This window comes from Ptychodera flava, chromosome 20 (genome assembly GCF_041260155.1).
Source record: "Ptychodera flava strain L36383 chromosome 20, AS_Pfla_20210202, whole genome shotgun sequence".
NCBI lineage: Eukaryota > Metazoa > Hemichordata > Enteropneusta > Ptychoderidae > Ptychodera > Ptychodera flava.
In genome coordinates, this window is record NC_091947.1 from 8,814,258 (window position 1) to 8,840,218 (window position 25,961).

The 25,961-nt window shown below is 36.6% G+C and overlaps 2 protein-coding genes across 2 annotated transcripts; one reads left to right on the forward strand and one right to left on the reverse strand.

The window, feature by feature from the left end:
* Window positions 1-1,016: 1,016 nt before the first annotated feature.
* Window positions 1,017-9,601, reverse strand: LOC139119946 (sialic acid synthase-like). Its single transcript, XM_070683915.1, has 6 exons — window positions 9,369-9,601; window positions 8,054-8,269; window positions 5,472-5,726; window positions 4,819-4,978; window positions 3,359-3,465; window positions 1,017-1,457 (listed from the first exon to the last, which is right to left on the reverse strand). The coding sequence occupies exons 1-6, from the start codon at window positions 9,498-9,500 to the stop codon at window positions 1,269-1,271; spliced, it is 1,059 nt and encodes a 352-aa protein (XP_070540016.1). The 5' UTR covers window positions 9,501-9,601; the 3' UTR covers window positions 1,017-1,268.
* Window positions 9,602-9,829: 228 nt separating this feature from the next.
* Window positions 9,830-20,131, forward strand: LOC139119947 (protein farnesyltransferase/geranylgeranyltransferase type-1 subunit alpha-like). The gene is made up of 8 exons (XM_070683916.1): window positions 9,830-10,035; window positions 10,934-11,048; window positions 13,791-13,895; window positions 14,718-14,990; window positions 15,401-15,463; window positions 15,960-16,134; window positions 16,791-17,887; window positions 18,991-20,131. The coding sequence occupies exons 1-7, from the start codon at window positions 9,858-9,860 to the stop codon at window positions 16,890-16,892; spliced, it is 1,011 nt and encodes a 336-aa protein (XP_070540017.1). The 5' UTR covers window positions 9,830-9,857; the 3' UTR covers window positions 16,893-17,887; window positions 18,991-20,131.
* Window positions 20,132-25,961: the final 5,830 nt, after the last annotated feature.

A 25,961-nucleotide genomic window follows, 5' to 3' on the forward strand; every position in this document is an offset into this window, starting at 1 on the left:
GGGAAAATAAGCTTATGCTAGTATACGGTACCAAAATATGGCCGGATAGAGTTTTGTATGACACCTCATCTAATTTTTCTCACAAAAAATTTGAGATGTTCCTCTACCGGTTACTATCATTTTTCTCAATTGCAGAGGACACTGCCATCTTCTTCATGCATTCTGGAATATTTGCAGGTGTAGACGGCGTTTCCAAATTTCCCCAGTCGACAGATGTTCTTAATTCTTCACTAGTAAGACAGTTTCGGAAAATTTTAACTGGTAGCTGGCCCTTTGCATGTATCAGTGCCAAAATAATGCATACCATGTAACCATAAATCAATGGATCACAAGGGAGTTTGGATGAGGTTTGATACATGTGGTAATATTACATTTGCAGACTGGTAAGTAAGCAAATACATCTGACATTTTGTCTCTGGGATCATCATCCATCTAAATCAGAGAGTCTTGCCTTATCGTCCTATTGAAATGGTACTCAAAGTTTCACCACTTCCATGGTAGAATACACGATGTACACATTGATATTGGCTGGTTCACTCTGAAAAGTTGCAGGCACTGATATTCATCTGTGAGACATGCAGTTTATGAACATGGGGTGAAGTTAGGTTTGCAACAATTATTTTTTTAATGATGTGTTACCTTGATACAAGGAATATCAAAGACAGAGATACTTGATTATCAGGGTACGACATAGTCAGTGACAGTGCAAAGGTGACGTATGTCATATTTTTTATGTTAATTACTACAAAATAATAATAAGACTGGCATATTGGTTTATTAAAGTATGTCTATTTCACTTGGATTACCATCTTCATTGTTTCAAGTTCTTTACCAAGCGCTGGGTCGCTCACCCCTTGTGGTCATTGAAATACTGACATGCAGTAAAAACATGCCTTCGAATTGCACATACATCATGTATACACCAGTGAGAGCAGAGCTCTGGTTACTCTCAATGCAGTGTGCTTCAGTATATATAAACGTGACTTTGTCAAAAACCAAGAAAACAGAAAAAACTCTTATCATAGAGTCTTTAGATTTATTCTGCAAACAATATGTGGATGATTGTTTGAATAAATAAAGACAAAAGGTAGGAAGCTCTCTAGAAAAAAGAAAAAATGAGCCATGATATTGAAACAAACATGTCAAATGATCAAAGTAAAACTGATGACAAAAGAACTAATTAGTACATAAAATATTGAAGTTGCCCTGTTCATAGATAGTTGCATTTAGGGCAGTTCTTAAATGATGATTATTTTTGATCCAACTGATCATGCCTCTATATTGTCTTTGGTGACAGATTCATCATTTTCTACGCTTTTCTTGAGTTTCTTGCCGACTAAGTCAAAGATGTTCTCTGGAGGGTATCCCTTGGGTTCTGCTACTTTGACCGTGAGCATGTCAAGGGTCAGAGGCGTTCCTGCTGAAATGTCACAGGCGGCGACAACACTTTTACCAAGCTGGAAGACAGAATATGATATTTGAACAAGTTATTACAGGACGTTTTAGCAACAATATGCACAATATCGAACAGAATAACACTTTTATTAGACACAATCTGTTACTGATTATTTCTGCTCTTATACTCCACAGACTTAAACTGACATGCCCATAATCTTATATCAATAGGTTTGAATACTTAGACACTTATCTCTTGGACTAATTAATGGCAAGGTAAATATTACTCCAGCAGAACACTTAGACCATTTAGATGAAACTATTCTTCTTAATAATTTAAAATTTAACAGCAATCATGGCAGCTGCAAGTGTTAAGTATAAGTGTTCGAGGTGAAGATTTGAAAATCATGCACAGAAGATTCAATATGATAAATTTATATCAATTATAATAACAATAATACAAGTCATTGTAAATGACAAAGTCCCTCCTTGGTTCATAAATTTCAAAACCATTGACAGAAATCATATTGAAGTGAAATTGTTCACAGTATATCTGGCTGAGGAAGTTTTAACCTTGTATTGATGTGTGTGTGTGCACTGTTGATGTACAAAGCGTGAATGGAAAAAGTTTTGCTAAATTTGTGTAATAGTAAAGTAATAGATGTGGCTATTTGTTGTGAGAGTGGGTAAGAAAATGTCAGAACAAAAGGCCGCTTGGCAGCCATATTAGATTGTACTGCAAAGAGTAATGTGTGTTGTCCTTGTGCCAGGTTTGAATGACAGTGGTTGAGAAATGTGTGAGTTATGAATTTGGAGATTGAAAAATCAGAACAAAATGTCTGTCTTGCGACCATATATAAGATCATGTTGCTGAAAATATTGGACGTGTACATGTATGTCATGGTGTGTTGTCCTTGTGGCAAATTTGAAAGAAAACAATCAGGATATTCCTGTGTATTGGCTTTTGGCCACCTGGTGGCCATATTGGACCGTACTGCAAAATAATTCACTGTGTATATGTAAGTCATGATGTATTGTCTTTGTATCAAGTTTAAAAGAAACCAGTCAAGGAATGACTGAATAATGGCTTTAAACATGAGGAAATGGAAACGAAATGGCCCTCTGGCGGCCATATTGGATTGTATCAAAAAACAAAGTGATGTGCATATGTATGCCATTGTGTATTATCCTTGTACCAAGTTTAAAAGAAATTGACCTGGACATGACAGACACAGATCTGTGTGTACGGACAGATGCACACATGGACAGACTAACGCATGTGACCAAACCTATACTTCCCTTGGACTTCCAAGTTTGAAATAAATTGTGACCCCAGTATGTCTGAGATATGTGTGTGGACAGATGGCCAGATGGATGGAACCCAATCTATAAGTCCCCACTCCTGGGACTAATAACCAGCCATTGTGTCATAAAGCAATACATTATGTGCACAGACACATCTGGCAAGTGGGCATATTTGTTGTAGAGACAACAGCTCTCATTTTCTGCCATTGTTGCCAGAGATACCTTATGCACTTTGAAATATGTTTGAAAGCTCATGTAAAAACAATATAATTATCGGTTTTTAAGTCCTCTATCACAATGCTACAGATGAAAAATACTAACACATGTACATAAATATTTTCACTTTATTCTCAACTCTTAAAGTGTTGCATTCTGCTTTAGCAAATCAGAGCTTTTACCAAACAGGGAAGTGATAATAAATTTTAATCTCACATGAAATGTCACTTTACGCCAATCATAAACTGGTTGACAAAGTATGCATATTCACAAATTGCATTTCCTATACATGAACAAAATTTTGGATCAACAGTTTTTTTTTCACATTTTCTTTATGTTCTGTATCTACACAAAAATTCAGAAGCATCTCTAGTGATTGTCTCCAAAAGTCCAAGATTTACATGCAGTGAAACATAAATTTTATTCCACCAGTTTATCTTACCTTGTTAAATGTTGGTAGCTCACATGGTCTCATTTCTTTCACTCTGCTTCCCATGGCTCTCTCTACAACACGGATCTGTGTTATAAGTTCTTTCAGTTCATCTGGTTCTAAATATCACAAATACAAAATGCCGGGACTAAAAAAGAGTTCACATTTCTGGACATCAAATACACAACATTATTGATCACATTGTCTGTCTCAGGTACAGTGGACCCATTATGCAAATTAAAAACTTGTGTAGTTCCAAGCTGTCTGTCTATCCTTATTTTTACTTGCTGAATGTAAAATTTTACATGCTGACTACAAATTTTTATCAAGGTAAATACTAAAGTGCAAGTAATAAATCATATGTAATAAATAAAACATAAACTAGATTGAAATTACAAATTTAACATAATAACCCAAGAGCTATTGTTCAATACTGGATGGTAATGCAGTAACCATGGTGATGATCTGCTATTAGCAACGTGGCTGACAGCCTGTTCAGTTGATGCAGTCAGCTGACCAATAATATAAATCACTATTACCTGCGGATGAAGAAATTTTTAATCCCTATCGGCAGGATTTTCATCCACTGAGTGAGCTATGGGTGATTATCTATTCTTCCAGCTATTGTATGCATATCAGCAAATGTTTGCTGTAGTGTTTCCTTAGTGTGCTTGAAAAGAATTTCTTGAGCCTCTGTGACATTTACATAAACAGAATACGGAACACTGCGATGTTTCTTGAGATCAGAGATCTTATTAGAAGTGTGTGCTGCATTCACTGAACAACAGTGATCATGGGTAATGAATAGTTGATGTTGTCTGCAGGTAATCATAAAGGACACAATCATGGTGGACTTTTGGAGGTATCTTGGTTGATCAGGAGAATTGAAGGAAATGATAAAAGTTTTACAGGCGTTTCATTAAAATGTTTTCAGGCCTCCTGATGCACAAAACACATATCCTCTTTGACTAGAGATGTATATTTGGAAAGACTGATATCAGAACCAATTTTTTGTCAGACTTACTTATAGTTTTGTTCCTTTTATGAATTGAAAAGTTACAATAAATCTGAGATGAAGTGTAGATTGTAGTATTTATTATAACTAATTTGAACAGAAAATCAAGAGATTTCTCATAAGTTGTACTTCACATACATTCACAAGCATAAGAAAATCACAGCACATTGAGACATACCCATTTTATCAGAGTCATTGCAAAGTCAGTCTGAAGTACAATACTGACTAAGAAGACCTTTTGGCGGACCAAGTTACAATTTTCTCTTCAAATTTAATTTCAGTTGTTTGAACCAAGGTGAAAAGATTAGCAGGTTCAGTTTAAATGACTAAACTCTTATTACATTAGTCATCTGTCTTTCAGATACAGTTCCTGACTGAACTTGTTCTGAAGACTTGAGACCTTGGAAACTAAAACTGGATGTAAATCTGAAGGTGAAAAATTAAATCTATTACACACCGAGTGATGCCTTGTGATCATTTCCTTTCCATGTTTTGTCCAGTGTGATATGTCTTTCCACTATTTTAGCACCCATGGCTACTGCTGCTAGAGTGATTGTCATTCCACTTTCATGACCGGAATATCCAACAGGAATATCTGGAAATTCCTTCTCATATTCCTATGGATAAAGTATTCAACAGTTAAATAACGTAGGTATGTACTTAATGTAGCCATGCTCTTTCGTGCATGACTCAATTGACTAAATGCAATTAGTAGCTCTAGATATAACATTTTGTAGATTTCATTCAATGGTAGATGGAGAAAAACAGTATAGTATTGTAGAGGCATAGCCCTGATGTAGGAACAAGATCAGAAACCTAGTGGTGACAATTTTGGAAGCCTTCGGGTCACTATAGAAGTGTTCAAGGTCAACAAATGACCTTTGCCTTTATGAGAAACCCATCACACATACTTGTCGTTACTTTGCCAATGAGACCCCACATGAAAGTGATCTTCACTCATGACTCCCCTGTTCAAACTTAATTCTTCTGTGAGCCCCTTTTGACATTCACTTTTGAAAGTTTTAACCATACAGTATTTTCACATACCATACACGAAAATCTTAAGTTCAGACTTTTTCCTGTATCTGCGCTCATGAACTTGATAGTTACCTTCATGATGTTGAGGTGAACATCTTCTGGTTCTAGAGGATAAGCACTTGTACACTGAAGAAAGCAAAACTTGTCATTGATTGGTTTTACTGTCTTGTAAACCTCTCTCATTGTTTCCATGGTTTGCATGCCAGACGATATGATCATTGGACGTCCTTTCTTGGCGGTATGCTTCAAGTACGGTAAATTGTTTGTATCGCCTGAGCCGACCTTGAAAAATGGAAGACCCAGTTCATCCAGAAAATCTACAGCTTTCTGTTGAAATAAAACATTCATAGAAATGGTTTGTCAGTTCCTCATTGTCTACCCTACTGCACTCATGGTTTTTGACACATATAATTTGCAAATAGAGGGAAAAATATTAATATATTTCTGCATGATGGCAACATAAATTTTTCCTTGCTTTGCAATGCTTTGATGTGCTCTTTTTCTGTCGGACAATCATAATTACATGTACATGTATTATCTGGTAAACTCTCCCCGGGCAAATTGCCTGCTTGCTACTTGTGGCTCTGCAAATGGAAAAATATTGTTTGGCAAGAAGGAATAATGATGAAATTTTAACCCTTTGACTGCTGTAATTTTCCCACCAAAATTTCAGTGTAACATTTCGGCTGACTCGCAGCGTGTTTGCAAGGTTATATCTGATTGGTCGATTGTCACTATTCACAGCAACTTAGGGAGTTTATTTGTATTATTTAATTGTAACGGTAAGATCCTGCCAACCAATTGGATAACAGCTTCGAAATCGCTGCGAGTCGGCCCTAACATTTTACCAATCTTTCTGAATTTTTCTGTAATTTTTTGATAATTTTGGACCACAAGGATATAACATTTCAATGGCTGCATTTTTTTACTAAGATTTTTGGGAAAATCTGAAAAAACTTGTCCAGATCTGAAAAAAGTTGCTGGCTATATCACATTATAAAAGGCAACAAAGTTGACTTTGGCACTCAAAGGGTTAATACCTGATGCTAAGAGAACCTCACTTCCGAGGAAAGTACAAACTTACAAGCACATTGCTGATCACACTGGCACAGAAATGCATATATCAAGCACAATTTATCATTTTCTTTTCTTTACTAATCATACTTTCCATTTCAAGTTCATTAAAAAAAGAATCATGTAAAGATGGAAGATTTAATTTCAGTCAGAGTCATTTTACGGGTAAAGACCTTGAAGTTGACTTTGCTACTGAGGAAAATCAGTACTTTATGGAGAAAAATGGTTCAATAAACTTTATGGGTATATGCTGGCTGTGACTCATATAGTAACTTAATACTGTCAACTCAAGTAAACTGTCTGCGTGGAAGTACACGTGTACAAACTAAGTCTGCCACAAAATGGGATATCCATGTCAGATCAGACAATTTACGAGGGCTAGGTCCATATTAACCCCTGGATTACAAACTGCCGGAGTACTTAAGGCGATGACCTAAAATCTGCTGAACTTTTAAGCTTTGACAACAGTATCATCATTTTAATCACTGACACTTGACTATTTTATCTGTTCATGAAAATGTCTCCCATAATCATTCATTTGAACTCGACCTTTCATGTAGACTTTAAAACTAAAATTGGTAAACCAAATGTGATCATAATGTGATTTAACCATACAGAACTGTAGAATTTGCAAATTCTGCTGTTGCCTAACCACTTTCTGGCTGGGGATGTTGTAAACCGGTACAATGTCATAGGTTCTTTGTAAAATGTATTTTGTACCAAAAGACATCATTGCTGTTACCCATCATGAGCTGTGTTACACGTCAATATTTCTTGGAGGCTAATTAAGTTGTCTACAATAACAATGAAAATGTTCAGCCCTGATACATACAGAAGTACTCCTAAGAGGAGGATTGACCCCAGAATTTTTCAGATACAATATTTTTGGAAAAAATCTGATATGGAAAAAAAATTCAATTGGCTATGATATATGTGTCATAAAAATTTTTTGAGGTTCCCATAAATTTTCACGCAATCACTGCATTGTGGTACTACTCAGTGTATTTGCATATTTATAGTTTATATATTAGTTTTCTGACAACAGCTTCACATTACATTACACTTTAGTATGTATAGAGTATTTCATGAACAAAAATAGGCCATCTTTACTGAAAATTGGGTAAACTGAGCAATAAATTAAGATATTATTAGACATTTTCTTGTAAAAAATTACCCAAAAAGTACCGGATATAGGTTGGAGCCTGGCCATAAAATATTCGGTAACACAGCACTAGTAGGACAGTACTGATTTTTCATTAGGAAGAATAAAGTAGTCCTTTTGGTCAAATTTGTCATTCCCATCTGTTATGAATTTAGGCATTATCATGCAATTGACAGACTGTGGAGATTATTAGAGGATTGTTAATTTCAGATCCCACACATATGTGTGTACCTCATTTTTTATGATGATGGTGATGACCCCTGGCACCATACCTTTTACAATTTATCGTCACTTTTACTTTTCATTTCCTCTCCCTTACAGAGCAGTCATGGATACCTAACCTTGTCATATGGGCTCCTGAACTTTGAACTGTTGGATCAAAAGTCTTCACTGAAAGAAAAATTACATGCAAGCTCACCTCATCCATTCCTGATGCTCCCATCAAGATTCCGACAGATTCTGCATATGCCTTGAGTTCCCGATACTGTTCATGACTAAACTCAAGGTGTTCCTTGTGTTCGCCATAAGTTGGACCCCAGGAATGTGGTGAAGTATACGGCCTTGCCAATGCCGCTTTGTTAAACTTGAATTGTAGTTCACTTTTCTGAAATTTGGCACAGTCAGCTCCACAATCCTTACGTGATGAAATTGGAAAGTAATAATACAAAGAGTGATACACGAGAGCTAGAAAACTGATATTAAAAAAAGGCATCTTTATTTATATCTGTACCTGATGCTTTTGCTTTTTCTTTACTTTTGAGGACAGCCCTATCTTCATTATTTATGCAAATTACTTATATCATCCTTTGATTCAAACCCATGCCACTGACACAAATCAAAGTAACAGACAAACATGTAACAGCTAACGAGAGGTGTTAGACTACACTGAAATGTTTTGCAAAACTCTAGAGATGTGAGCAAGAACAGCTTGTATTTCACGTCTTCAGTGGATGGTCTTACACCGTACTAAAGAAGCCGTCATTATTTACGGCCTGGAGGGCGGAGGAATTTCATCGGAAACTTTCGAGTAACATCCCCCCCCCCCCCCCCCGGGCCAACATGATGAATTGAGTAATCCCCCTCTCTAACTCAAAAAATTTGACTGACCCCCCCCCCCCCCACTTAGAAAAGTTAAATACAAATACATTTATTTGTAAAATTTACAAAAATACAGCAAAAGTAAAAACCTTTCAAATCCTGATGGACCCTGCTAGATTATCATCAGTTATCTCATGACAGTTGGAAAAAAGGTGAAACCAACAAAATGGAATTCAAAGTGACAACAAAATACAGATATAACAGCTCGAGCATCAAAAATTTGAGAAATTGATTTATGCAATGATACAATCCGAGAGGTGTTTCAATCTATTTCCCACAGAAAATTGAGTAACCCCCCTCTTCCTCTCCACATTTTGAGCAACCGACACCTCGAAAGTTTCAATTTATAGAGTGACGCCCCCCCCCTCACATTCGTCCGACCCCCAGGCCGTAAATAATGATGGCTCCCTAATTGTGACATTAGTGATTATGATTGCTAGCAAGGAAAGGTTTCGGCAACGACACAGATTCAGTTCCATCACACCTTTCAAATAAATTGACAGTACTTTTGATGTCGAGACTTTATGTACTCATACTACAGAAAAGTGACACGTGGAACCATACTAAATGTGCTACATGCCGCTACCCTGTATGCACTGAGACACAGCAGACAGTGTTAGTTTGGCTTATCTCACCTTCGCTACTTTGATCATCTTCTTCGCGATTTCAATATCTCCCTGGTGATTTTGACCGATTTCAGCGATAAAGAAACAGGAGTGGTTGCCTCCGATCATTCGACCGGGCGCTATTTCGAACTCGAGGGGCATTTTGTATTTTTAAAGCACGGTTCCACGCTTCCACGTTCCTGTTGCAGGAGTGTATTATTCGATGTTGAGATGTTGCATGTTGTGGCCATGTGAACAGCAGCGCCCTCAATATGAGGCTTATGACCTTCCAAGTTAGTGGGAAAATACTAGTAGATATAAACTTTGAAATTTTGAAGTTTGGCCCAACACAGCCACCAGTGCGAATGACTGTTTGCATCGAATAGCTGTTTTCATTGTATTAAACGTTAAATATTTTCCGTTCTCTTCGATGATGTTAAATATTATCGTTTGTATCGCGTGAACATTTGAGAGAACTTAGAGGATCATAATTGAATGACCTTGTGACCTGGCCTCAACATGGCTGAGAGTGAGACGATGGAGACGGAACCCTCGAAGACGAGCGAAGGGGAAGCTGACTACTTTCTGGCCGACTCATCCCTTAAATATAGTGAACGCGAAGAATGGAAAGATATTCAACCCATACCACAAGATGACGGACCGACCCCAGTGGTAAAAATTGCATACTCTGAGAGATGTAAGTCTGCCACCACCACCACTACTGCTACTACTAGTACTCTGCATTGCTGCAGTTTATCATGGAGGTAGCAAAAGAGCTCTACGAGGATGATGAGAGTGTCCGGCTTTGGCCAGGCTGCCATGGGAGGCGGCGTAGCCAAAGCCGGACAGGCCATACTCGCAGGGCTACACTTTATCCAGTTCCCCGGCGATTTTGGGTAGGGAAAGGTGCTTTTCCGACCACCCAAAGTGGCCGAGGAAAGTTACACAGAAAATTGCAACAAGCCACTACAGTGTATCATGCATGTAGACTGTAGTATGTTACACCATGGAGGTAGTTACACCTTTTACAAGTATATAATGTTCACCTTACTTGCAAAGCGGTGGGCGCGTTCATGTTGTTTCTGTTTCATAAAAATATGACATTGCTCGATTCACTATTCTCAGGACAATTGAAAAAAAATATTGCAACAGTATATAATGCAATTAATGTGAAATAAAATTGTACAATGAAATGCAATTGTTACATATGAAAATCTTCTTTCTACTCACTGCGGTCTCTTCCTACCTCCATGGCCACAGTATGATCTCTGTTCTGAAATATTTACACAGTTATACAGCAAAAAAGAGTGTAACGTATGAGATATCATTAAATTTTCAGACTCCTGTTTGATAAGGTTCAGTCCAGGTCAGTTCAAGGGTAGTGTGTGAGATGCACATTTGGTAAATTCTTACAGCTTGTTGGTCTACTTCCCTCAGCTCAGCAATATTACAATCACATTACCACATTGTAGGGTGTTGAAAATCCAAACATTGCAGTACAGGGACTTGTCTGATCATAGTTTTGACCGTCTATGGTCTGATTAACATTATTAGTTGAGAATGCATGACCATTTTATATACTTTTTGACCCCCAGTTCGAGATGTCTATGACTATTTCCGTGCAGTGCTGAGAAGTGATGAGCGTAGTGAGAGAGCATTCCATTTGACAACAGATGCGGCAGAACTCAACCCTGCAAACTATAGTGTATGGTAAGATAGACATTATAAACATCAGTTTACAAATGTCCTACAACATGTCAATTGTCGTGTACTTATACCAGGACCTGGACACTTCAAACTAAAACCAGTTCATCCCACTTGTACTTCTTCCCATAGCCTCTTTTGTCTTATTCACCCTTACGGCTTTGTCCCAGACAATTTCATCCAAAGTGCCACATCATCCCAAACAGCTTTGAACCAAGAAAACTTTGTCTACAGTGCCACTTACAAATACACCAGTATCCAAGTTTTGTCTCTAGAACATTTTTGCACCGCAGAGTTTGGATCCTCCGACAAAACTTCTGATGCAAAAGTTTTAGAATTCCTCCTGACAATGATAAAGAAATAACTGTTTGGAAATTTCATTGCACTCACAATGTCAAGGTATTTTGACCATTCTGAAAAGCGGAGATTCGACAAAACTACATGAACATATTTGTTCACACTGCGAAGGCATTGGTTCCTTTGCCACAATGTTGAAATGGGACTTTGCAGTAGGTCTCCTTTGGTTTCATCGATGGGTTTCAGTAAAAGTTGCATGAAATCATTGTGATTTTTGATGGACTGTTTACTATAGAGTTTGGGATGAGTTTGTTTTGATATGAATCGGTGTGGGATGAAGTCGCAAGCCCTTTTTTGAGAGAATGTCATAAGGTTCAACCAGTGTCAGAGACAGAGGTTTTGGTGCAAAATCACTTGGAATACAAGAGTTCTTCAATCTTATACATATACGGCCAATGCGCCATCAGTTAAAATTGTATTTCCTGGCAACCTCCACATGCGTTCATGGTTACATACGCCATACTGTGTTGAATTCTATCTTGCTATATACTCCTCCGCTGCACCATTCACATAACGTTTTCATGTATTATCGTAGATCCATGTCAAAAATATTGTCAGTTGTGAAAAAGGGGTTTTGCCAAAACGGCGTGACACATTTCATGGGAATGCAGATGTCGTTTGTGAATTACAGTTATGCTCAACGGAAAGTAGACGATGAGATTAAATGATACCTTACCAATTACTAATTTACATCAGACACTTTATTTCTAAAACTACACTAGTACCTCACAATATTGCTTGCGAGCGGCAAGTTCTCAGAGACAAGAATAACAAATACCAGACCTAAATGATTCCTTAACATAACAGTCGCTTGCCTGCTTCTCTGCCGACATGAGTGCCTTATCTCTTTCCACTGGTTTATTGCCGTAATCTTACACCACGATACTAATTACACAGCGACAAAAAGACAACTGTAGTTCTTGCTGAAATGAACGTCATCGCCGGGGTAGACCGGCCGACATTGTTGAGACACTGCTCAGTAAGTGTCAAGTAGATTGGATTTTTCAATCTTTAAAATCATGACTTCTGCTTTTGCCAATTTTCATTTTCTTTGACACTAAAATGCCTTAAAACAGATTACCCCTAATTCTTTGTAAAACAGGTCCACACTTACGATTGATAACAATGGGTATTTTGCCAAACCATGGTGGTGAAAATGTTACAATCAACTGCCACTCTGTAATTTGTGCTAGAGTGAAGATAAGTGTGGACAAAAACATTTGGATAAAACTGACTTAATTTGGCAATGTTATCACGCATGGGGGTCTCTAGCTATGTACCATATCGCCAACTTTACAATTACCTAAGCTACTGATGATTAATGTGAAATACTGTCTATGTGTCCACTGTTCTGTGTATCTCTTCTAGCAGTCAAACAGTGGTGCAACTATTCTCATGCATACTCTTCCAAGTACATTTGATTGGGATGTTTAACGTTTTGTGTTTATTATATCCAATCAAATGAAACTTTGTCTATCTGTTATTCAATGGCTCAAAATTGATGAGGGTCAATTACAGATTTGTATAATCCTCTACAAGATTTACTCGCCAAACCAGAGAAACCATATAATTATTGTCTGTCTCAAGATATCTTTGCAAGAGCTTTTCAGACAAAACGTTTGATTCATGAATGATGAAGATGTTTCATTATTTGCCTTTTATATATCTCTTTGAGAGGCACATATGTTACTTCATGCTTCAGCCAACTTACAGTTGTCTTTTTGTCGCTGTGTATTAGTATCGTGGTATAAATTACGGAGATTACGGCAATAAACCAGTGGAAAGAGATAAGGCACTCATGTCGGCAGAGAAGCAGGCAAACGACTGTTATGTTAAGGAATCATTTAGGTCTGGTATTTGTTATTCTTGTCTTTGAGAACTTGCCGCTCGCAAGCAATATTGTGAGGTACTAGTGTAGTTTTAGAAATAAAGTGTCTGATGTAAATTAGTAATTGAGTAAGGTATCATTTAATCTCATCGTCTACTTTCCGTTGAGCATAACTGTAACAATTAATCGCACCGTATTTTGTCATGTCGAATAGTTGTGTGGACACTCTGTCAACACACGCGTAATTTGTGACCTGGCATGACCTGTACTTTATTAAAGATGTAATCTGGTCGATGATTGGCTAAAAGTCAGAATATATTATCATAATGAGTCACCAATTTTGGAAATGACCTGGACTGATTAGGAAAGGGAAAACTACTAACACAACATACATCAGTGATTCAGGACCACTGTCCATGAAATATTACCAAGCTCAGTCATCAGAGATGGTCTTTAAATGCTATGTTAAGATCTCATGTACACACCTTGTATAATTTTGTCAAAGTTAGCATGTACCAGGTACCATGCACTAGTATCTGATAGCTGTTTTTTTACAAATAAAGGTACTACAGAAGAGTGCTTCTGAAGGCACTGAACAAAGACTTGAAAGAGGAACTTGAGTACATCAGTGAAGTTATTGAAGATCACCAAAAAAATTACCAAGTATGGTGAGTTGAATTTTGAAATGATAGTGAAAAAGGGTCTTTTTCAATGGCAACTGTGATAATTTATCAAATAGATTTCATAGTCTTATTCTGTAATCCAGTAAATCTGACAAGTTATGGCCTTTTTCAAACATACAAAAGTTTTAAAAATGTAATACAAAAGTTTTAAAAATGTAAATTATGTAAACAAAATCTATTTAGTTTGAAGTTCACAATGTTACAACTTAGGAACAACTTCGCAAGAAAATGTCAAGCTATTGGCTATATGCTCTGATATTGAACATCTGTAGGTTGTACTTCAACCCATTGACCACCAAGTGATGGTACAATACTGCTGTTATCAACTATGATGGGGAGGGGGTTCCTTATTCACAGGAGAATGGGATGAAAGGTCTGATGTCAACAGCTACTGTGTATTTATAAGAGGTAAACTAGACCTTGCATTTTGATGGTCAAGTACAAGAGGGGCATATCTCCTATGCTTTTACACAGGGGATACCCCCCTCTTGCACTTGGTCATCGATTTGTGACTATGCAGATATTCTCTGCATTCTCTCAACACTAAAACATGCCCATCTGTTTCTGATGCACTAATCAATATTCCAACATAGGCTGTGTACATGTGTTGTTTCATTAAATTCAGCAAAGTGTCAGTTATGATAGCGGATGAAATAATCGGTCCATCAAAAATTCAAACTCTTACAAATGATTCTCAAGCTTACTGGATCAATAATCTCTATCAACATGTAAATAGACAAACACATTACAATATGTGGTGTACTTTGAAGTTCTGAAAATTACATGCTGTCAACCTTTGACCTGCAGGCATCATCGAAAAGTTGTTGTTGATTGGTTGAGAGATGCATCAGAGGAGTTGGCTTTCACCAAGAACATTCTGGATCAGGATGCTAAAAACTACCACGCCTGGTCTCATCGACAGTGGGTACTCAGAGAATTCGAATTGTGGCAAGATGAACTTGAATACGTCAATATGTTGCTGGCAAAGGATCTCAGAAATAACTCTGCATGGAACCAAAGATATTTTGTCATCAACAATACATCAAAGTTTACGGAAGATGTCTTGGAAAGGGAAATCAAGTAAGTATGGAGAATCAAACACTGTGATCAGTATCTGCAAAACTCACAAAACTCAGAAAACTGCTGGCATCTGCATCAGGTGTGTTGTGTCAAAGTTCAATCACAAAAAAAATACTTTAGGGTTTTAGCAGTTCAGTATTAAAAACATTGAAAGGCTGGAGATCACATTGCTATTTTGTCTCCGGGAAACCACATGTATTGTGGAATATCAAGAAGCATCAGCTGCTGGCAGAGTATGCCAGAACATAGGCAGTGTTAGTGAAGATATAAGTAGCCTGTACACATATTAGGTAAAAACCAACTACACCAATTGAGTGGTGATCTGTTCCATCAGCCGAGTTTGCAGTACTGGAATTTCTACACCGTCCTGACAGAATTGACAATGTTACGTCTGTTCCTCTCTCTGACAGGTACACCCAAGGTTTCATCCAGAAGGCACCAAATAATGAAAGTGCATGGAATTATCTCAGAGGGTAAGTTTGATGTGCCTTGTTCAAACCCAATTTTCAACTTGTTTAAACCATTTGCTCTACCTGACAGTGTATATTGTGTGCCAATTACCTTTTGATCAACTCACAGACTTTTCTTTGGAAAGAGTTTTAATCACTTTCTTTGTGAGTCATTTAGTCCAATTAAAATTCTGTGTTGCACGTTCTGCTATCAGTTCATCCCAGTGTTTTAATTGTGCAGTACAAAAAATCCACATTCAAACGGGAACAGCGGATGTCAAGGGGAGCCATTATATTGCTTGATTCTTTCATTCATTTATATTCCTTCCCACTTGTCTACATATTCTTGTTCACTTTATCATAGGAAATACCTGAACAGTAACAGAGAAATGCTCAAATAAGCCATTTATACAGGGATCAAGAGGTCAGAGAAATTACGTTTTACAGCTAAGAAAATCTCTTCACTTTCAGATGTGACCATTTTCTGTAATCTGCAATTGTTGTATTGTTTTTCTCTCAGGGTTCTTTCAGAGAAAGAAATGTACAGTTATCCCGGTGTGATGGAGTTTTGCATGAAACTCTACGACAGTGACATCAGGTCACCTTATCTGCTAGGTTTCATGATTGACATGTATGAGGAAATGTTAGAAGCCAACACTCCTGAAAGAGAAGAAACCTTAGGAAAAGCCACGGAGGTAAGACTGCATGGAAAAGGGAGATACTGCAGCTACTGCAGATATATTCTCTCATTATTGATGTTGAGAAAACTAACTTCTTTTAGAGAATGCTCAGAAGCAAATGTACATTAACCACATGAACACCTCATCCCTGTTTAAAGTGAGTTGACCAGGTTGAACAACATGTTGTCACTGAAATGCTAGGGTGGATATGAATATGTGCTTCCTGTCTGATTACAGTATATCAGTGCGCCCTCTAAGTCCACATGATGTGCTTCTGGTTCATGAGAGTTGTACTTGTTTCAGGAAAAGCTTACATAACCTACATGCAGTGTTCCACAGCTGAGGAAAGGAATGAAAAATCTCATAAACCATATGTATTAATGGACATGCAATGCAGCATGAAACCAAACTTGCAGATAGTCAACAGGGTTACTCAAACAGTGTTAGGACACAGTTTATATTTTCATGTATAAATGATTGTTTTCATAGCATTAGGATATCCATGACCATGCCCCATCAAAACTCATTTCTTTTTCGATTTAAAACATTTGTTTAGTAGCAAATATTCAAATTGTTTGTATTATGACAGCTTTTCCTGGCTATTTTCAGTTTTGAGCACCAACATACAACATTTGAATGAAGCGTGAACATTTTTTTGTTTTTGTTTTCAGTTGTGTAATCTACTAGGCGAGAAGTTTGATGTTATACGCAGGGAATATTGGTCGTACATATCTCGTTCACTCGCGCTTAAGTATGGCGTCCAACAACAGTAGTTTAAATTCAAATCCACATAGCTGTCTTACAGATGTTGTTCTGCCTATATGTAATTGTCAATACATTTTATTTGGCCATCCTGTTCAAGATTGCAAATGGAGAAAGACCTCCAGCGGTTCTAGTAGAGTGGTCTTGATTGGCCCATTGAACTCTTCGTCAACCAATCAGCAGCTCTTCTATGAGACACATTCAAAGAATTTGATGGACCAGTGCAACTTTGAGACAATGTTGATCTTGATAAAACTGTATTAGAAGCAGTTAGTTAACTTTTACAACTTGCCCGTATACTGCACCAGTAATTGTCTACTTTGTTGTAACACTTGATGACATAGATTATAAAGATACTTTTTGTATGTATTTGTATCAGTGGCCTTGTACCAGTTTTATGTCGACTTGTGAAAGTTGAATAGCGCTACAGCTAACTTTCTGTCTGTGGTATCCATGTACACAGTTTCTATTTTTTATTTATTTTTTTTTAGCGGGGGAGGGGGGTGCAGGATGAAATGTTGTACCTGTCATAAAATGTAGCAGGAGTGGTGCTGTATTAGAAGTCCATTAGAAGAGCCCACTCTTGACAAAGTTTGCAAAATATACACCACTTCATTTATTGGTCATGAGGTGCACACATAATACATCACCCAATAAGATGCATTTTGAGGCAGAACATGTGGCTGAATCAGTCACAGTGCTGGGACGGTGACACAAATCTAAGAGAAAATCTCTATTAATAAAGTGGTACATCAACTTTACTTTTGGATATTAAATATTATTCAAATTACAATACAGCCTCACAGTAGTAGACCCCTACTTGATACCATCATCTGAAATGACTGTGTGGACCCCATTTTAGATCAACCTGCCGCAAGTCATGGCTCAAAAGGTGACTTTTAGCTGTTGTAGTTGAGTAAACAGCTGTATGTCTGCTTTTAACTGTTGTTGGAAAAGCAGACAAACGACCATTACAATCAGTGATTTAGTTTGTTATTGTAGCACCGCATCTTAAAGAGGCACTCCCACTTGGTAACATTTTTAAAACACATTTTTTTAATGCCAACGGTCAATATTTGACATTGCGTCTTCGCGTGGATCGCGAGATATGGATCAAAACATGTCCTCAAAAAAGTTAAAGTTTATATTCCGGTGGCCCACCTGAATTCAGCTTCCGAACATCAAATGTTCGGCACTGGGCCATTGTCAACTAAGATATGGAGTACGAGTCTACGCTGACGCTGCTGTACGCCACAGCAGTACCGATCGCGTCGGTGAGCGGTCATGTCCCATGGTGAAAGCAGAGTCCTACTGATCGGCAAAAAAAAAAAACGAAAAACAAAGTTTGATGATTCGGCCAGAATTTGCATAGGTGACTAGCACAGATAGGTGCGATTGATACATATGCATAGTGGCCGCCGCGTGGTATGCGCGCATACCACATGCGGCGGCCGCTATGTATCGAACCACGCGTAACTGTGTGGCAGACGACAAAATGTAGTCATCAGTGGCAACTAATATTTTACACGTAAAAACTGGTATCTATGTGGTATTTATTAAAAATTTAATACATCTGATTGAGAATAATGAAAACGACAAAAACTAAGGAGAAGTTTTAAAAAAGAATTACCAGAGGTAAAGGCATTGATAATGATGTATATAAAGTCATCGCAGTAGGAGGTAAATTAATTGCGTCATTCGAACGTTTTTGGACTCCTTAGAATGTCGTCAATCAGCACAACAACACACTTTCGGGGGATTTCGGGTCATAACCAGAAACGATCGTAAAACTTCGGGATGTGAAAAATATGCTCGGGAAATGACATGTTTTTATCGATATCTCGCGATCCGCGCGGAGTCGCCACGTCAAATATCGACCGTTGGCATTAAAAAAATGTGTTTTAAAAATGTTACCAAGTGGGAGTGCCTCTTTAATGTACACATTTTGAGATGTTAAAACAATTTCCATCATTTTCAGTGATGCTAGATATGTGTACATTGGAAATGACATGTTTTTATCGATATCTCGCGATCCGCGTGGAGTTGCCACATCAAATATCGACCGTTGGCATTCAAAAAATGTGTTTTAAAAATGTTACCAAGTGGGAGTGCCTCTTTAATGTACACATTTGAGATGTTGAAACAATTTCCATCATTTTCAGGGATGTTAGATCTGTGTACATTGATTGGGGGGAGGGGGAGGGGGTTAACCTTGCAGATTTCAAAGGATATGTCAAATGTATGCAAGTTTCCCATTCAGGTCTGAACAAATATACCAGACAAACTACCAGTCTGTATACAGTTTGAATAATTGCTGCTACCAGTGCAATTGAACATCCTATGTTTATCAATTAAAAACCAAAGATATGGTGGAAATGATGTTATGACAATGGAAGAACTAAAATTTTGAATTTTTGTTCAACGTATAATCCATTTTTTGGGGTTCCATACTGTGGCAATTTGATTATTGAAGTAAGATCTATCATGTTTTTGATTCAATTTCATCATGAAGATCGGCAACATTTTTTGTGTGTAAATTCTACCATATCATTTTGTACCCATTTTGTACATTTGTACCCATTTTGTTTTAATTTTCTACCCAAAGTTTCTTTTACATTGGAGAAACGATCTGAATACAAGATTGCCGTTGTCTTTTGTGATATTTTTTGTATGGGGAAAAAAACAGACGCTTTGTATTAAAACATGATAGATGCGCCAATCTAGCAAAAACACATAAAAGCTTATTTAGAGAATAAGATAGTGAACTATTGACATGGTTTCTGTTTGTGTACAATAATTTTACCACATACCTGTTGCCGAAACAGACTTACGTGGCATTTGATCATGACACATGAGCAAACATCTGCATCTGTCAAACTATTTGCAAAAACCAGATATATTCTGGCCTCTTTTTCAATAAAGCTGACTTTTCAACCTCCATCATGAGAGCACATATCTCAGCAATGCATCCATACTGGCACTACCTATGGTTTACAGCTGCATACTAAAAACTTGCTTGTTTGGGATTCAAGCATGGCTTATGCACACCAAACAAACATGTTGCTGAAACTTGTTCATCACTATTTCCCTCCAGGTGCATGGTTTTTCCTTTTCAATGCACAGCAATAGGCTGCGACTTTGTTGGCATAAGGGTTAAGGTATGTCACTGTATGCTTGCAAAGGAATTATCACCTCAAATCTATGTAGTTGTGATGTAAAAATCTGAAATAAAGATTCTGTTGTCAAAACACGACAGGGTTTTCTGACTTCTATTGTAGTGAATGATTAATTTCCCTCTTGTCATTTGTACATTACATATTCAAGAAAAATACCATCAAGGACACCATGTGCTCACATTCGGTTTGAATTGGTCCATTCGAGAAATATTTAAACCAGGAAAAACAAGAATGACAAAAGCAAATAAGGTCTCCAACTTAGGTACTGGAGGTCATCTTTAGGAACATGCATATCAACTTCTATAGCAATGGGAGAAGCAGATCCTAAATACATAAGCAAATGTCAACAACAAAAAACAGAGAAGGCTTGATAAAAAGAAAAGGTGGGAGTGGGCAAAAAATGCACAAGGGATCTGGTAAAAAAGTAATGCTACATCATTGATCTTCTAAACCCTACCCCCTCCTGCATATCAAATGTTCCACCCCTTGGTATTACATAAGACCAAATGACAGGAAGTACATTTACAACCTTGGAGATTTTTAATTAATGCCATGAGTGTTATCATTCTAATGTAAACAGCACTTAAGTTAGTTACAGATAGTGAAATGCCTTCCACTGTGGGTGGTGATTACAACATCTGGAATTATCCTGGATCCAAATTTCTCATCAGTTTTTGTATGTCTTACATAGAAAAGTTGCAAAAATTGGTCCAAAATGAAAAAAATCACCTCAGCTTTGTTTTCTGGATCAAATTTTCCTACAAATTGGTATCAAAATATGACAAAATTATGTTCTGTTCACAGCCTTCAAAATTGTCTCACAACATATCCTGGGTTAGTATAGGTCATTTAAGGTCACAAACTGAGAAAAGTACCTAAAATATACAAATTTTGGGGTTTCCCAACACTGAGAGCAGAAAATTTACCTAATAACATCTTTCGGGACTTTATACCAAATTACAAAGCTATCAAACAAGTAATTTTGAGAACAAGTTTTCTTTACCAAAAATGACAATATTGTCTTAAAAATACAATTTTTTATATTTCAGGACAATTTCCACATATCTAACTATTGTCATCTCTGTACGTCTGTGTACGAAATATGAAAGCTGTCTGTCCAGGGTTTTAAAAAGGAAACACTGTCTAAGATTTTTTGACCAAAAATGACAAAATTGCACAAAATAGTAATTTTCCCAATTTGTCATAATTTCAACAAATTAGAAGAGTAACACCCTTGCAAAGAGACAACCCAAATTTGAGAGCAATTGGGCCAGCGGTTTCAGAGAAGAAGAATTTTTACTGAAAATGAGAAAAATCACAAAAAAATTCAGCAAAAATACAAAATTAAGGATATCTTCACAATATTCATAAAACTGTATAAGGTTAACCTAAGGTACTTGCACACAAATTTTCAAATCAATCAAAACAGCGGTTCTTGAGATATTAATTCTTAACCATTTTCACATTTTGTAAGCTCATTTGCATAATTTTGGCAATGCAGACTTCATTTGAACAAAATCCCATCTATAGCCCAGGATGCATCCACAAACCAAATACCAAGCTGAAACGTGCAGCGGTTTGCGTGTTTTTGATGTTGACGGACACACTGTACATACATACACACATACATACAGACGCCATCAACTTCAGCCTATACGATAAACTCACATTGGTAAAACCAAATGTGAGCTAAAAATGACCAGGCAGTCAGCAATTGATGAATTTTTCACAAGGACTACTAACACAACCTGCAGTCATCAAATCTTTTATATTCCTAGTTTCTACATATCTTTTCATCCATGGATAGTTGGTATGAATAGAAATATGCAGGAAATATCCAAAGTTTGAAACATTAAACACTGCAATCACATGATCAGCTGCATAACATATTTCTCTCAACAGACAAAATTCGTCTGATTTCTTAACAGTTGTACATCTGCATGTCCACCATTCTGTTCACTGTAATATAGGCTGATCAACTTTATGCCAGAATGGCAATATTACATCAGCAAACAGGAATTTTGTTATAAACTCAATAAGAAAACAGATACAGGACCGTTTTACCAATACTGAAGTTGATGCATAGACAGAAGTCACATTGGTTTCATTCCAGACTGATCATACACACCCTGGCAGTCTGCACATGATTTCATAAATTTTATGGACAAGGGTTTCCCATGATGTCCCTTTTTCAAATCTATCCATCAATATCAAAAGGTAAATGATCACCAAGTTGATGCTTTGACGTTGGTGTTGAAGTAACATGTTAAAACTTGAAGTCGCATAGGAACTGACGAGAGCTTCAACACTTACACAGCTTTTACTTTTCCAGGCTGTTTCAGCACAAGCATTCCACACATATGCTATTAATCCAAGCTTACTCTGTCCTAATGTACAAAAAGTTGACTTTATTGAGTTTGAGAAAAGTAACTTACAAAATCAAGCTAGTGAAACCATTCCTGCATATTGCTCTACTTGAACCTACCTGGAGTTTTTCATAACACCTGATTGGAAGAAAAAACTATTTAAGTTTCCATGTCTATTGGTTGAATATCATATTCATATTGTACTTCTCTATAACACTATAGCAACAACGTCATTTTTCCTCTAACTTTGTTCGTTAACATATGATATGAACAGAAACTTTTCCTTATAGAAGCTAGTTCAACTGTTCCTACAACAACGGTCTATATTTCTAATCTCTAGAAAAATATGAAAAATAGAGTGTATGTCTTGCTATGGGTCAAAAGACAAAATTGTCTTGCTATGGATCAAAAGGCACAATATAGTTAAGTAATGCTATAAAATGTGGTAGACAATAATATGCGATACATAATAGTATGATGAAAGAAGTACAAACTTGCAGGAAAAGAAAAACATTCCATAATGTTACATTATTGGTATGGCAACATGATGCTTTTATTTGTTCAGAAATGATATCATTTTGGGATACAAAATTTGATGTTAACACACAAGCAGTTATGATAGAAGATGTTTGCCTAAAAATGACAAACCTTGCACAAAGGTTTTCACATGCATACTTCAATACCATTTTAGACAGCAGAATGAGGTCACTTCTAGGGGACATGCCAACTGAATTTAAAAGAAACTGGCCCAGTACTGTCAGAGAGGTGGTTTTTGACTAAAAATGATAATATTGGCTAACAATTTACTTACCCAAAGTTCACCAATATATGAACAAATCTAAGTAAGGTTATACCTACAAACAAAATATATAAGTTCTCAGACAACTGGAAGAAGCTGCTCTGTGAAAAAATATACTCAAACTGGTAAAAAATATATACATTTGCAAATTTCTCTGGCAGGCAATATTGAGTAAGTTCAGCTCAAGGAACCAACAGACAAAGTTAACCACAAGGCACGGGATAAGTCTTTCCTTCTTCAGAGTTGTTTTGATCAACAAATAGGTAGCAATGGCCAAAAATTTTACATATGCAAATCCCATCATCATTTGAGCCATTCAGCATTAAGTAATCCCTAAAAACTTGAGGAAATTTGAAAGCTATTGGGCAAGCAATTTGAGAGAAGATGTCGTGACCAAACCTGGAGGAACGTACGTCTAAAAATATTTTTATGCAAATTTTATAGTCACTTGAATAAACCTGAATGAAGTCATCCCTCATAAACTACAACAGACAAGATATCTTAAGTTTTTGTGTGATAAACAATTGGAATGTACAATTTTCTCTAGAATTTCAATATGCTTAATTTTCACTAGTTTTCACAATTAGTCAGGGGATACATGAAGCAGTTCTGAAGTTTTTGCAGTGGACAATTATACATACATGCAGAAATGCATGCAGATGTATGTCATACCAACTGTTCTAAACAGCTCCTCCAGCAATATATTTGTATGGTAAATGGGGCTTTTATTTCCTAAGTTTCTTCACAACAGAAATGATATAATATTCCTCTGACATTCAGCTGCTGTTCTACTACTACTTTTGGAGTACTTAAAGTAAAGAGATTTGGGGATGCCTGCAAGGTATTCGACATGTACCACATCACCTTCACTACCATCACTGATGTTATAGACACTCCTACACAGTGAGTTGAGTTTCTTGATTTTACAACTGTCAATCCAACAATTAATACAAAAGCAAAATAAGATAAAATATGTTAACAAAACAAAAGAAATAACAAAGACTGGTAAAAAAAAAATTCCTTTTATCTCTGCAATGATGGCATATTATGTACTGATGTATCATACAGAAATGATGTCTTTCAGGAGTCATGCCAAAGGCAAAACCAAGTTTGGGCCAAGAAAAATAAAAAGTTTGTTTCTCATTCTAAACATATTGCAAAAATAGGGCCAAAGTCCCTGAAGCTACTATAGACATGGATACAAAATTAAGTATTTCCTGACTGTATGAAATGATCTCACTAAGGTCATCCTAGGGACATGTAAACCAAATATTAAAGCGTCTGACCAGCGGTTTTGAAAAAAACAAGCGACTCAACAGTGTTGACAGAGCTCTGCTGTGTTATGTAGAGAATAACCTTTTGTGACACATGTATTGATGAAGAAGGTGGATATCTTTGATAGCTCATTTCAGGATGGCCTGACCAAAAAGGGAAAAAATTCCGTAAAAAATACAGATTTGCATATTTCATGAGACTATATTAGTCTATAATAGCAAATAAACGAGAGTTAATTACATTCTAATTAAAGTAAACAAGACTTGCTTAAATCAAGATTTACGTCATAAAAAAACAGCGTATCTGTCAGGTTATAAAGAATCTTGAGCAGGTTCTCTTTTAATATCAGTATTTTCATCCTATTAACCAAGCATATTTTAACTTTCCAATTAACATTGTAAGTAAGTTCTGTTGAATAAGTTGAGACAGTACGTACTCAGAGAAAGCACACTGAAGAGACAAATGTTTGTAACTTAAGAAGTTCAAGGTCATCAAAAGCATTATAAGGAATCATGTTACACTTTCATTGCACTGTTTACACAGATTGCATAATTGCTATAAATAGCACGAGGAATCTTACAGCTCAGCTTTACCATAAAAACCCTATCACTTTGACCACTCTTTTAATTGACCACTCTATTTTTTCCTCAAAAAGTAATCTTATTTTATCCTTACCAAGTCAACCATAAATGGAAATTAGAACTTTCTCTATCTCTATTTATTTGACCACCCTATCATGACAAATTATTATGAGCAATTTCTTTTAGATAACATAAATGGTGGTTCAGAATATATCAAAGTTGGGATTCAGGAAAGTTGCCTTTACATGTTTTAATCCTCCAAGATGTTAAGCATTTCACTATGAACTGTCAAAAAAGTTGAACTTTCTAATAATTCTGCACTAAAATTATTTTGGCTTTGATGATCTCCTATTTAATTCAATTATTTAAAAATCATATTAATTATTTTTTTTCTGGGTGCATTGATAGGGTTTATACAGTACAAGAATTACATACAATGTAAGTCAAATTTTGACCAAAAATGACAAAAAAATTCCTTAAAAATACACATTTGCATATTTCATCACAATTTGAACAAATCTAAGTTGGGTTATCCCTAGGGACCTGTATACCAAATAACAAAGCTGTCTGACCAGCGGTTATGAAGAAGAAGATTTTTTACCAAAAACACCTTTTTTGGCATTAATTTGCCTATTTTCAACAATATCAAAAAATTAAAAAAAATTGTTTCTCAAAATCATATTTTTCATCTACACAACAAATATCAATTCAGTAAGTACTGCGGTTCTCAAGATATTTGAGTGGACGGACGCCTCACAAACGGACATACATACATACATACATACATACATACATACATACATACATACAGACTGACGACGGACGCCGGACGGATACCCATCCCAATAGCTTCTATAGACTATAGTCTATAGTAGCTAAAAAT